Genomic DNA, 13,948 nt, shown 5'->3' with positions numbered 1-13,948 from the left:
GGCTGTTCTCAAATTCCTGGCCTCAAGTATCCACTGGTCTCGGTCTCCTAAAGTGCTGGGATTAAAGGTATCAGCCACTGTGCCTGACCTCATTGCTGCCTTTATCTCTGCACCTTCTTACTCTTCTAATTAAGGGACACTTTTCTGTTTGCTTTTTCTCACCAACCCTCTTCTAGGCAGGGTAGGGCAGGACTACTTACCTTGGATCCATAGAGGTAATAAGGCTGGACGTTGGCAGGTTTGTCTCGTTGTGGTTCTTGGGTGAAAGGAATGGCAGTCCGCACAAAACTAGTAGAAGCATAGGGATGGGAAAGAGTTAATATGGTCCTAATATTATTCTTCATGGGACACAGATAACAGGAGTGCTTCCTGGTCAGGTGAAGGTTTGCACTGGTACAAGTGCACTGTTTGTTAGGTGGTTGACTATAAAGGTACTAAACTCTTCTGACATCTTCCCATTCAACTGCCGTCTCCTTTCTATAGATGGGAAAAATTCAGTCTAGATTCCTGGGCTCAACCAGGGGCTTGTGGCTGCTCAGAATGACACTAGGCAAGAAACTAAGAGTGGACTTTCTCTAGGGCTCCACTCCTCTACCTCCAGTTTGGTTTCTCAAGAGCAGAGTTCAGCAAACTCTTTCTCAAAAGAGCCAGGCAGCAAATATTTTTAGCTTTGGAAGCCAGACGGTCTCTGTTGCAAGTACTCAACTCTGCTGTTGCAGCATGGAAGCACCCACAGACATAATAAACAAATGAGCATGATCGAGTTCCAATAAAACTTTATCAATTACAAATCATTTTCACTTGTCACCAAATATTATTATTCTTTGGATTTTTTCCCCTCAACCACCCAAAAGTGTGAATACTATTCTCAGCTCATGGGCTTTACAAAAACAGTCAGCAACTAGATGTGGCCTGTGAGCCACAGTTTGCTGCTCCCTGCTCAAGAGTGTTAAAACTCCTACATCTTTATAGAACTGGAAATCTATCTCACTTAGTGTGTGGATCCAGGTGCATTTGTGGATATCTCCCACGCCCTTTCATTCATTCAACACATACTCATTCAATACTGGCCCTGAGCCAAGCCTTGGAGATACCTAGAAGATCTGCAGATGAATACATTTTTTTTGCATCCTTACATACTTATTTTGTATGTGAATATATATGCCTTACTCTTCCACCGGATTATGAAACTTTGTGGGGATAAAGAAATTAGGTCTTGTCTCTACCTCAGTGCCTGGCCAAGGGCAATGGGCACCTTGCAGGAGGCAAGTTCCACTTTGTCATGCATATGTGTGCTCTGCAAATGTATGCTGTTTTGCAGGCATGCTTTCAGAAACGTGGATATCCTTACAAACATACAATCTGATCATGTCATCTCCTTTCCTCAAACTCTTTCAGGGTTAATAAAAATGCACGATCCTGCCCTGGCCTGTAGAGTACTGCACAATCTGTTCCTGTGTTATCTTTCACAGCACCATTTCCCACCCGACTAGTTTTACCCTCATCAACTTCTTGGAGAAACCCTTAGAAACTTGTCTGGAATATTCTTCTCCTGCCTTTTTGCCTTATTTATTCCTAGTCATCCTTTGCATCTTAACTCCAGCATTACTTCCTCAAAGAGGAAGCCTCCCTTGAGGTTTGCATGACTTTTTGGACTGGAATAGGTGGTACTGTTACCACTGTCATGGCCCTGTGGGCTTTCCTTCATCTCCTTATTCACTGTTGGTAATGGTACATTTGTCATGTGATTGATCACCCACATCCTCCTCTAGTCTGAAGACTCAAGAGGCAGGAAGGTATCTGCTCACCATGGCATGCCCCATGTTTTACTGGAGCAGTAAAACACCCCAATGGGCAACTTCAGAGTAGCAGTAGAAAGAGCTCTTCAATGAAAGAAGACCTAATTGTTAACCACATTCAACTGTCAACCAGCTCTATGACCTTAGGCAAGTGAGAGAGCACAAAGCCTGTGCCCAGGAGGGGCTCTGAGAGACACCTGTTGCAGGAACCACTCACACATGTACTGGGCCTAGTTTGCAGGAGGCAGCTGGCCACTCCCCCAACCCCCACCCGGCCCCCTCTGCACAGGGACTCCCTTACCGGTTCGTGGACCCATTGTAGCAGTAGTTGGGGAGAAAGTCAAAGTTCAGTTCCCAGAAGACATGCAGGGTGATACGGCCATAAGGGGCGGACACATTGTGATTGGCCTCTCGGAACATGGCATCGAAGCTGTCCAGCGTCATATGCTTACACAGCAGCCGATGCGTGAGCCGGTTAATCTCCAGCAGCCATTCCAGCTCCTGTACAGAGAGAGAGCCCACAACTGCTGAGGACTTGCTTGTAAGCATTACATGTGTGTGTTTTATCTTACTGCTTCTGTTCATGCAAGTGACAGCTGCTCAGACAACCTCCTGGCCATCTACATGGGAACTAGGACCCTTACAGTAGCAGGTGACAAGGTTCCCTTCTTCTGAGAAGTGGAAGGATTGTCAGACTATGCTGACAGAAATGGAGGCCCAGAAGGTTAAGGGCAAGGTAGGGGAAGGGGAGGTTGCACGCCTACCCCCTGGAAGGAGACCATAGACCATGTGCAAATCCCTTTTGGGTAGAGAACAAGCTTACTTGCTTTCCAGTTTCTATGTCGGTGAGAAAAAAAGCAATACTAAGAGCTACCACTAATTAAGGTTTACTATTAGGTTGAACCCTATGACGTTACTTGTTTTTTAGGGCCAAATATTGGCAATTTTGCCTGGTTCAATCAAATTAGTATGTGCCAGTTTTATATGTGTCAACTTGTTTAATGCTTATCAAACCCTATGAGGTCAGTATTGCTGCCATTCTTATTTTATACATATGGAAACCGAGGCTTTGAGAAGTTAAGTAACTTGACTTCAAATCCAGGAAACTGGGCTCCCAAGTGCACATTCTTAACCACAATATGCTCTAACTGCTATAGAAGTTTTAAAAAGAGGTGGGAGCAGAATGCCTCATCCTTTGGAGTGTAGGCCCCTTGAGGTATCACATGGGGTTGGCAAAGGCGTGGCTACAAGCCATGGGCAAGCAGTCTGCAGTCAGCTCATGATGACCGGGATCTATGTGCACTGCGGGCCCTGAACGAAGGAATCCCATCTTCAGGCAAAGTGGGACAGAGTATCTGCACACAGCAGGACATGGCATTTGTTGGGAAATGAAAGAAGAGTGTAACTCTTTCAACACGCTTTGGTCTCTCATTGTCCTGCAACTTCCCTGTCACTGCTATCAAAAGGAATCAAAGTACAGTCTTGTGTAGAGACAGAAAGCACCTTAGGCCACTCCTGTGCTGTTTTGGTTAAGCCATCTTTTAGGATCGGTACAATGGTCCCTCATTCAGAGAGGGGAAATTGAGGCCCTGAAGGTTAAGTAACTTGCCCAAGGTCACCATAAGAGGCCTTAGGATGTGAATCCAAGTCTCCTTATTCCAAATCATGTGTTCTTGGTCCCTGTGACACAGTTCCCTGGAACAAGGATGCAAGAGCTGTGAAAGTCCTTTGAAAGGCAAAGATGGCTTTACAACATAAAGGCTAAAAGAACATCGGCAAGGCCAATTCATCAGAGCATGGCCAGGTGGGATGACCATAGGGTCGGCTGTAATGGCTGGAATATGTCCACAGGAGGCAGCCTCATGCCAAGGATTCAATTTCATTCTCATTAGCCACAAAGACCCCTAGATGGAGACCAGAGCATGGTCAGGTGGAGATCCCAGGCTATGCTTCCAATTTTTGGAGCTCTGCCTCTCTGAAACTCAGATTCTGTGGCTCTAAGTTGAAGTGTGCAGAAATGGTTGAAGGCTTGCAAACACACATGGCTAAAGAGACCAGACAGGTCAGGTAAGTGAGATCAACTGGGGTGAAGAGAAAGTTTGGGGAGTGGGTCCATCTATGGCAAATTGGATGTCCCTGCCCAGGTAAAGGTGGAGCTGCTACTTCTGATACTCCGTCTGACCGCTGCCATGTTGGAGTGGGGGATTAGTGATGGCAAATCCCGCAATTTTTCAAAAGAAGGTCAGAATTTCAATTCTGGAACAGCATCGGAGGAATAAGTTTCCAGTCATTGTGTACCACGAAGTAAATGAAGGGCAGAAATACAGAATCAGCTTTCTGATTCTGTCTCTTGGGGGCCTGGCTAGCTCGAATATGTCTTTATTCTGATTCACTTAGGATGGGTACTAAAGAAATAAAAAATACATGGAGTAAGTGGTGCTGAGTTTATTTCTAAGATCGCTGAGTCCCCTGGCACACTGCGGTGCCTTGTTACTGGGAAGACAACTGAGAAGCTGGGGAACAATTTCTGTGTTATCGTTCTGTGACTTCAGCAGTCTCACAACATACATCCGTGTTCACAAGGGAAACTGAAGGAGAGGCAGAGGCTGCTGCAACCACAGGTCCGCTTCTCCCTGCACATTATGTAACCCAGACGATATTTCTGCAACACATTTCGGATTTGTTCTTCTGGCCTTGAAACCAGAAGAGGGCATGTGCCAGCTGGATGCAGGGCTCAATGCACCAAAGCATGGAAAAGGCTTAAAAAGCCATGTGGGCAGTTTAGGGGCCTCCTAAGAGGATGACACCTTTCCACAGCAAGGCTGGTTTACTAAAGGGCAACACAGAGAAACAGAACTGGGGCAGTAAAACACCCCAATGGGCAACTTCAGAGTAGTGGGAGAAAGAGCTCATCAACGAAAGAAGACCTGATTGTTAACCACATTCAACTGTCAACCAGCTCTGTGGCCTCAGGCAAGTGAGAGAGCAAAGGTCTCAAACTCAGTACAGTGAGGCCTCGTAGGTCACACACATAAATGAAGCCTGCCACTGGGGCTGTGGCAAGCTGAAGAAAGTGTAGCCCATCTCACAGGAACTTCTAGTCATTTATGGGCAATCGTTACCATCTGGGAATGCTGGTCTGGCATTGCCAGAGCTTCTGCAGTTTTATTTGATTTCTTCCAAATGTTAAACATTGGCTCAAAATTACAAATGTACTATGCTGCCTAAACAAAACACAGCCTGCGGGCTGCCCGTTTTCAACTTCAGCATCGGGTCTTGCTGAGACTCTGTTTGCTCAGCTGTGTAAAATGAGGGTGACTAACTCCCCAAATCTTTGCAACCTCTCCCAACTCAGAATCAAGTTGCCTCCCCATCTCAGAATGGAGTTTTTCAGGTGGAGGGAAAGGCTGAGGGGAGCTCATTCCTCATTTTGTTTCTTGGAGGAGGTAGAAGCTTCTCAGCCAGGGCGAACAGGGGCCATCCAGACCCACCGGAGAGCGCTTCCCTGAGGTCTCTTCATGGGCTTCCCAGGAACTGGTGCTCTCTGGGGAGCCACTGCCCTCGCCTGATAAACAACGGCTTTCACTGCTTGTTTTGATTTTGTTCCCAGCTAAAAGAACATTTAGTGCTTTTGAACAGGTGGGAAGAGGCCATGGAGACACACATATCCCAAATCTTTTTTTTCCCATAAGATATGCTCATTATTGGAAAACTAGAAGATACAGATAAACAAAAAAGAAAAAAAAATCCCGCCACTTGGAGCTAATCACTGCTAACCATTTGGCATAAAGAATAACTCTGTTTCTCAAAATAGAGGCGACCAAATGATTTCTCAGAAAAATGTGTGCTGTACTACAGTCTCCTGAAGTAAGTGACCCAGGACTTAGGTGGGTGGGTAGGTCAAGCCCTAAGAAATCACCCAAAATCACTGCATTGCAGCCCCAAATTTATTTTTCTCTCACCCTTTTTCCATAAGCTATTATTTATTAAGTGCTAACTATGTATACAAAGGACTCTTGGGAGGCCAAGGCAGGCAGATCACGAGGTCAGGAGCTTGAGACCAGCCTGGCCAACATAGTGAAACCTCATCTCTACTAAAAATACAAAAATTAGGTGGGCCTGGTGGCACATGCCTGTAGTCCAGCTACTCAGGAGGCTGAGGCAGGAGAATTGCTTGAACCCTGGAGGCAGAGGTTGCAGTGAGCTGAGATCACGCCACTGCACTCCAGCCTAGGCAACAGAGCAAGACTCCGTCTCAAAAGAAAACAAAACAAAAACAAACAAACAAAAAAACAGGTAGTATCTCATTTTATCCCTAGAGTAACCCTAAGAGGTGGATTCTGATATTCCCTCCATTTCTATAGATAAGGACACAGGCTTGGAGAAGCTGAGTAACTTGCACAAGATCACACAGCTAGTAAGTAGCAGGGAGAGGACTGGGACCCTAGGTATGATGCTAGAGTCCCAGTTCACTGTCACTTTATTTTTACACTTTGTCCACTTAAAATAAAAACCAACTTTATTTAAAAATAATGTTAGACTTACAGAAAAGTTGTAAAAACAGCATACCCTGCATATCCTTTACCCAGCTTCCCCACTGTTAACATCTGGCGGAACCATAGTGCAATTATCAAATGAAGAAAATTAACTTTGGTACAACACTATTAGCTGAATGACAGGCTTTATTCAGGTTTCACCAGTTTTCCCACTAAAGTCCTTTTTCTGTTCTAAGATTCAATCTAGGATTCCATGTTGCATTTAGTTGTCAGGTTCCCTTATTCTTTCCTAATTTGTAACAGTTTTCAGTCTTTCCTGTCTCTCAAGACCTGCGCACTTTTGAAAAGTATAATTCACTTTTTTTTTCTTAAATGGAACTCGATTTGGGTTCATCTGATATTTTCTCATAATTAGATTGAGATTGTGCATTTTGGCAAGAATATATGATGATAACAATAATATGTCTTACTGGTGATATTAACTTTGATACTTGGTTAAGATGGTGTCTGCTAATTTTCTCCATTGTAGAGTCATTCTTCCCTTTGTAATTAATAAACATCTTGGGGGAGATACTTTGAGACTATGCAAGTATCCTATTTCTTCTCAAAGATTTTTTGGTTAAAAAAATTTTGTTATTGTGGTAAGATGTACATAAAATTGAACATTTTAACCATTTGTAGGTGTACTGTGGCATTACGTACATTCACATTGTTGTGCAACTATCAGCACCATCCTTTTCTAGAAGTGAAACTCACCTTCTCCAACTGAAACTCTGTATCCATCAAACACCATCTTCCTCTTCCCTGGCAACCACCATCCTACCCTATGTCTCCATGAATTTGCCTACTGTAGGAACCTCATATAAGAGAAATCATGCAGTATTTTTCTCAAAGTTCTGCCCACTTATTTTAGCAACCATTGACAGATCTTGCCTACAATGTTTATTATGTTCTAACGGTGATTTTCCATTTCCCACTCCTTCTGTTCATTTGCTTTTGAAAGCACTGAAATCTTCCTTTGATTCACTGAAAGAACCAGTCAAGTTTACTCTAACTCTTGAAGAGAGAGAATTAGCAGAGTCGTTTTAATTGCTGTTTTCTGGGAGAAAGGAGTAGGCCTATTCCAGGCTTGTGCATCAGAACCAGTTACATAATCTGCAGGGTGCAATGTTTAATGAAAATGTGGCGCCCCCTTGTTTAAGAATTTCAAGATAGTGAAGCAGAGTGGTAAACCAGCTGCAAAGCCCTTCTGGGCCTTATACTACTGCACACCTGTGAAGCCAACCCTCTTGTGCAATTTTCCCTAGCTTCTTAGGACCCCTCACCTACTTGCTCAGCCTGCAGGATCCTAAGGACACGCAGCTGTGTCTGAGGGTTGGCCATCTCTAGAAATCTCAAGGAGACCCCCTCCATGCTATCGTTCCCAAGGCAATCAGGAACGTAAGATTATTCTTATTCTGTATAAGTTTTTCTTTCCCAGCTCCATTCAGATGGGAAACAGACTCACTGCCCCTCTTTAACTGGCCCAGCACTAGACTAACTACAGTCCCCATCTAGGCTTCTAGTCTGAGAAATCACAGAGCAGAAATCCCACATGCTCCCAGACTCTTACCACAATGGAGGTCAGGTCCTCACTCTCAAAGCGGCTGATAGCCTGGTCCAAGGATTTATACATGGCGGCAGAGATGCGCTGTGTAATGAGTCTGTTCAAGTCAATTGATCTACCCAACAGCTGGATGAAGAAAGAGAGAGAAAAGTTACTTAAAATTCACACTGGCCAGGTGCAGTGGCTCATGCCTATAATCCCAGCACTTTGGGGGACCAAGGTAGGAGTGAGACTGCCAGGTGGGAGGGGTTTCCTGGAGAAACTCCAACCAGCCTGTCCATTGAGGTGGAGCCTGGGGAAGTTTATGATGTTTGCAGCAGGGAGGAGCCTGGCCCCTCCTCTTCTTGTGTGGAACCTGGGATTCCAACGGCCTGGCGGGAAGCTCTCTAGCTGAGGGACTCTGGCCTTGTGAGAGTCTCTGTTTCCCTCCTTTTTTTCCCTTTTCACCCAATAAAACCCTGCTTTACCCACCCTTTAAACAGTCTGCAAGCCTAATTTTTCATGGTCATGGGACAGACAAGAATCCCATCTTTAGCTGAACTGAGAAAAAGTCCTGCAACAGGAGGATAGCTTGAACCCAGGAGTTTGACACCAGCATGGGCAACACAGTAAGAACCTGTCTCTACAAAAAATAAAAAAAATTAGCCAGGTGTGGTGGTGTACACCTGTAGTCCTAGCTACTTGGGAGGCTGGAGGTGGGAAGATAGCTTGAGCCCAAGAGTTTGTGGCTGCAGTGAGCTATGATTGCGCCACTGCACTCCAGCCTGAGCAACAGAAAGAGACATCTTAAAAAATAAATAAAGATTCGCGCTGACACCTGACAACTACGTGCATGCACCGATAGGAAACTGGATTAAAATTACAAAGGACATAACTGGGACGAATGGGAACTGTATTTAGAAAGTAGTATTGTTAAATTTCCTGAGTATCATCATTCTATTCTGTTTTTGTAAGACAACGTCCTTGTTCTTAGGAGATATAGGCTGAAGCATTCAGGGGTGAAATGTCATGATTTGGCAACTTAAACTCTCAAATAGTTAAGAACAAAAGTATGTATATTCATCCCCCACACACAAAGATATGCACTGTATAAGTGCTAGAGAGAAAATACATACATGAGAGAAAGAATGTGAACTAAATATGGTAAAACATTAATAATTGCAAATCTGGCTAGGGGATAAATAAGTGTTTATTGTATTATTCTTTCAACTTCCCTGTAGGCTTGAAACACAGGAAGTTTAGGAAAAATACGATTCACTCAGGCTGTGGGAAGAGGTTTAGGGTAGGCTCTGGCTTCCCATAAGTGTTTCTGCTGACATCCTAAATTTAGCCCTGGGGTTCTTTCTGCCATCTTTCTTGCGCTCAATTCAGTCACCAGGGCACAGCAGCTGCCTCAGCAAGGGCCCACATTGTGCCTTCATGAGGGAAAATTTAAAAGCAAGAGGATGAAGGTCTGATTACAGGATGGAAAATATAGCTTAAGGTACTTTCCACTGGGGTACACGTGGGCATTACTGCAGCTGCTATGTAGATAGCAATGAACATTTGTTGAGTACCTGCTGTGTCCACAGCACTTTGCTAGGTGTCAAATGATTATTCTTAACTATTTTATTTTTCAACTTCTCTTTTGGCATAAATTTTCTACCAACTGACTAGGGCCCCTTATAGCCATCTTACGCACACATAAAGCCCTCAGTATTTAATATCCTGTGGCTAATTCTGGCTGCATTGTAACCAATAGCAGTAATCTTCTGAAAGGCTGAAAGAAAAGCTCTCATTGAGCCCCTGTTGTTGACAGAAGTACAAATTCTATTTTTCCCCCCTCTTAATGATTCTCCATTTCCCTTGGATTTCTCATAGTAATGGGAATGTCCAGGGTTTCTGAGATGAATTCTTTCCTTTTCACCTCTGGCATGATCTTAGCCTCAGCCTGGCCCTTTCACAAAGACCAGGACCACATAATAAGCACACAGACATCACAGCATAAAGGCCATTTTGCCACCCGCTTGGCCAACAGCAGGGCTCTAGGAGGAGGGCTCGACATCTGCTGGGGCATCTCTTATGCTGTCTGTCTGCCTCACATTAACATTGTTAAATGGGGATGTTTCTCAGTTCCCAGCAACATTTCCTCTATATATAGGGTCAAATGTTAATAGAAACCAACTCTGCATACAAAAAACCCAATTTCTACCATGGATTTGCCCTGACATGCTTTCATTTCAAAGGCGCCACAGTCTTCCTCACTTAGACCGGCACTTGGGCCCTGTTCAGGGACAGATTAACCCATCTCTGAGTGGCAGTCCCAGCTGAAAAAAGTGGGCTGCAGGTTATGATGAGAAGACAAAGGCTTTGGTTGCCATAACTTGTCAGAGGTTGGCTATAGATGGGTGGAGAAGCCCAGAACTTGAGCCAAAGGAAGCCCAATGCCTCTTTATTGTTTATGAGATCCTGAGGCTGTGCTACACCCAGGCTCAGAAACCCACACTGGCAACATGCCGGGCAGACAATACCCAGGCCTGATTTCTGATCTCTATGCTAACTTCGCAGCTGCTCTCTCCTGCCCCTTCCATCTCCATGGTGGCTTCCGCTCCCCATACCTGGACGTGCCTCTGCTTCAGCAGTGTTTCATAGCGATTGGACGGTGGATACGGAATGATGACGCCATAATTCTTACACTCAGCTCGAAAACGTTTATCCAACAGGACACTGGAAGAAATAAAAGTGAAACAAGGCCAGTAAACAGATAGTGAATGACTCTCAACTGCCCAGATACATCTATTTCATATCATAGGATCTACCCACAGAGCACTCACTATCTTATATATCTTAAGTAAAATTGTTTTCTGCTCTAGACAAGTTACGTCAAATTTCTTTTCAGTCACAGAAGCTCAATATGTGAAACAGAGTTTCTAAGTTAAAGATGGGCAACACAGAAGTTGAGCCACTTTCCTCTTTTATTCATTTACTGCAAAAGCAATTGAGTGCCTGCTTGGTGTATCCCAGGAAACATTCTGGGTACTGGGAATACAAAGTTCCTGTCCTCATGGAGTTTATATTTGAGTGAGGAAAGACTGATAATATAAACACAAACAGAGGAATGGAATAATTTCAGATAATAGGTAACAGTTGCATAGTGTTTATTATTTCCCAGGCACTTTAAACACAAACACACACACACACACACAATCATTTTAAATCTCACCACAACCCTATGAGCTGAGAGTGTTACTATCTTTCACACTGAGGCATGGATTGCAGAGGAGAAGTGCTTTGAAAATAAGAAAATGGGATCATTTGGAGTTAGGAAGTCCAAAGTCTCTCTAAAGTTTTGCTAAACAGAGACCTGAATGATAAAATTGGAAAGATCTAAGGGAACACTATCATTGACACAACAAGCTTGGTTACATTTGAGAAAAGGAAAGATGGCCAGTGTGGATAAAGTATAGTGCAGGTTGGAGAGCATGGTGCAAAATGAATTTATAACATTAGACCAGGGCCAAACCAGGTGGGGCCACACGGGCCATAGTAAAGTGGCTAGGTGTATTCTAGACATAACCGAAAGGCACCAAAAGGTTTTACGCCAGAAAGAGACACCATCTATATTTACACTGTCCAAAGTAGTAGCCACCAGCCACATGTGCCTACTGAACACTTGAGATGGGCTGTAAACAGGATTTCGAGGGCTTAGAAGAAAAGAATGAAAAATCTCTAATAATGTCTATCTTGAGTGTATGTCAAAATTATAATGTTTTGGATATGTGGGGTTAAATAAAATATATTATTAAAATTAATTTCATCTGCTTCTTTTTCCTTTTTAAAATATGTTTGCTAAAAAATTTAAAATAACATCTCTGGCTCATATTTGTGGCCACATGGCATTTTGAATGAACAGGACTGACCTAGCTCATGGTTTTCTTCCCGGGCTTTCTCTGAATCTCTCAACCTCCTCAACTTCCCACACTTTAAAAAATCACTGATCTTACAGGGAAGGGTGTAGATAAAAGCCCATATGTCTGATGAAGGAAGACCCAGGGTTCGACACGCCTGAGTCTGTTTATATAGATGATGGAACAGTGTATTTGGAATCAGAATTGTCTTACAGAAGCCAGAAACTCAACTCACTGTTAGAACCACATCCCATTCAATCCACAGATGCCTATTGACTACTTTGTGAAAGGCTGTGTTCTCTGCTTTCCTTGAAATCCTATGTGCATGCTTTCAATACTTTACAGCATTTAAGAGTCGCATTATTTAATGCACGTCCTATGTTAACAGACACTTGTGTGTGCTGTACATCAGCTCCTCTTTGAAATATATCAGGGCTACTTTGGCTGTTAAAAGCAAAATGAAGCAAGTCCTTTTCATAGAAAAATTATTAAAGTAAGGAACTATCCTTGAAATTACTGGTTGGTATGTTTGGATTTCCAATAAGAAAGGAAATACCTATATATAAAATTTGAGGTTTTCCTCGATCAATGCTGTTACAGGTCCTTGAAACCCAAGAACTCACGAGGGTCTGAATCAACATATACTGGCAATGCCAAGGAGCCTCTAAAGCCTGATACATCTCTGATCCAGACTTCTTCACTGGCCTCCTGTCTGGTTTGCACACATCCATTCCTCTCCAATTCATTCTCCATACATTTATATTTTTAAGAGAGTAAACTTTCAAAAGTAAATACAAATCGAATCGGGTCACTGTTGTACTTTTGAAACCATTCGGAGGCATTCCACTCCCGGGAGAAACAGCTACAAAGCTGGTGTGCTCTGGCCCTGCCCACTCCCCAGCCTTAGCATGCAGCCTGCCCCCTCTCGTGGTGGTGAAGAGACACTGACATGTATTAATCCACAGGAATCCTCCCACAGCCCTGTGAAGTCGGCATGCTGTTATCATCATACTCCCACCACAGGGTCCTTGCACAAGCAGTTCCTTTTGCCTGCAACGTCCTGCCCCATCCTTCACCTCGTTTTACTTCCTTCACTCCTACCAACTTCAGATAAGAGCTCAGATGCCACTTCCGCAAGATGGCCTTTCTAGTTTCCCGCCCCCAAAGGTTTAACCGTCGTACATTCCCATGAGCTTTTCCCTCACAGACAGCATGTAACCTCCTTGTCACTGTGCATTCATCGGCTTTTAGTCAATGTCTGTCTTTCCTGCTAGACTGCAGGCTGTGTGAGGTTAGCCCTCTATCTGCCTAGTTTCCTTTCCACTCTATCTCAGCACCCAGTCCGGGTCCGTGGAATGGCTCTGTTTTCCTAACGTGCTAAAGAAGAAGGGAGGTTTCACAACAGAAAATCATGTCTTCTAGGTGGCAGTCTTAAGAGATTGCTACTCACAGCTCTGGGGCTTTCCTACCTGCCAGCCATGGCTTTGTAGTAAGCAAAGATCTGGTCTGCCAGCTTGTAGACAAACTGATCAAAACACAGGTTCACCTGGTGGAGAGGAAGCAGGAAACATCACTGGTGCCCGTTCAGCTTTATGACAGAAACTGAGCCAACTGAAAGAGAGCCGTCAGGCAGGATTGCCCAGAGTGCATTCTGGGGAAAGACGCTTTGAAGGGGAAAAATATTCTGTGGCTAAGTTTGGGAGATTTGGTCCCTTGCTCTCAGGGTCCTCAGTCAGTGAACAGACAAGTCAAAGTTCAAAAAGGACCCAATCTCCCCACGGCTCCTCTCCTCAGCTGTTTCGAGGCCGCCTGCCTGGAGGGATGCAACAGACAGACCGTCAGAACCCATCAGTGCTCAAATTCGTCCGCTAACTCGGCAGCCTCCCCATCCATCTCTTCGGATAGATGTTATTTTCATTGTATTTTTCTTTGATTTGCAATTTTTTTTTTTTTTTGAGACAGAGTCTTGCTCTGTCACCTAGGCTGGAGTGCAGTGGTGTGATCTCGGCTCACTGCAACCTCCGCCTCCTGGGTTCAAGTGATTCTCCTCCTTCAGCCTCTCAAGTAGCTGGGATTACAGGCACCCACCACCATGCCTGGCTAATTTTTGTATTTTTAGTAGAGACGGGGTTTCACCATGTTGGCCAGGTTGGTCTCGAA

The 13,948-nt window shown here is 44.2% G+C and overlaps 1 protein-coding gene across 5 annotated transcripts in view; it reads right to left on the bottom strand.

Moving 5' to 3' along the window:
- Window positions 1-13,948, bottom strand: part of CYFIP2 (cytoplasmic FMR1 interacting protein 2) — a 134,291-nt gene that overhangs the window by 59,059 nt on the left and 61,284 nt on the right. For all 5 annotated transcript variants that reach the window (XM_019027387.4, XM_004042898.5, XM_055387217.2 and 2 more), the window contains 5 exons: window positions 13,258-13,334; window positions 10,499-10,607; window positions 7,908-8,027; window positions 2,101-2,300; window positions 201-288 (listed from right to left, as the gene is read on the bottom strand). In XM_019027387.4, coding sequence (XP_018882932.1) covers window positions 201-288; window positions 2,101-2,300; window positions 7,908-8,027; window positions 10,499-10,607; window positions 13,258-13,334 — 594 coding nt within the window. The remainder of the gene's footprint in view (window positions 1-200; window positions 289-2,100; window positions 2,301-7,907; window positions 8,028-10,498; window positions 10,608-13,257; window positions 13,335-13,948) is intronic.

This window comes from Gorilla gorilla, chromosome 4 (genome assembly GCF_029281585.2).
Source record: "Gorilla gorilla gorilla isolate KB3781 chromosome 4, NHGRI_mGorGor1-v2.1_pri, whole genome shotgun sequence".
NCBI classification, from domain to species: domain Eukaryota; kingdom Metazoa; phylum Chordata; class Mammalia; order Primates; family Hominidae; genus Gorilla; species Gorilla gorilla.
The sequence above is the reverse complement of the archived record's forward strand: the minus strand, read 5'-3'. Positions and strand labels throughout refer to the sequence as shown.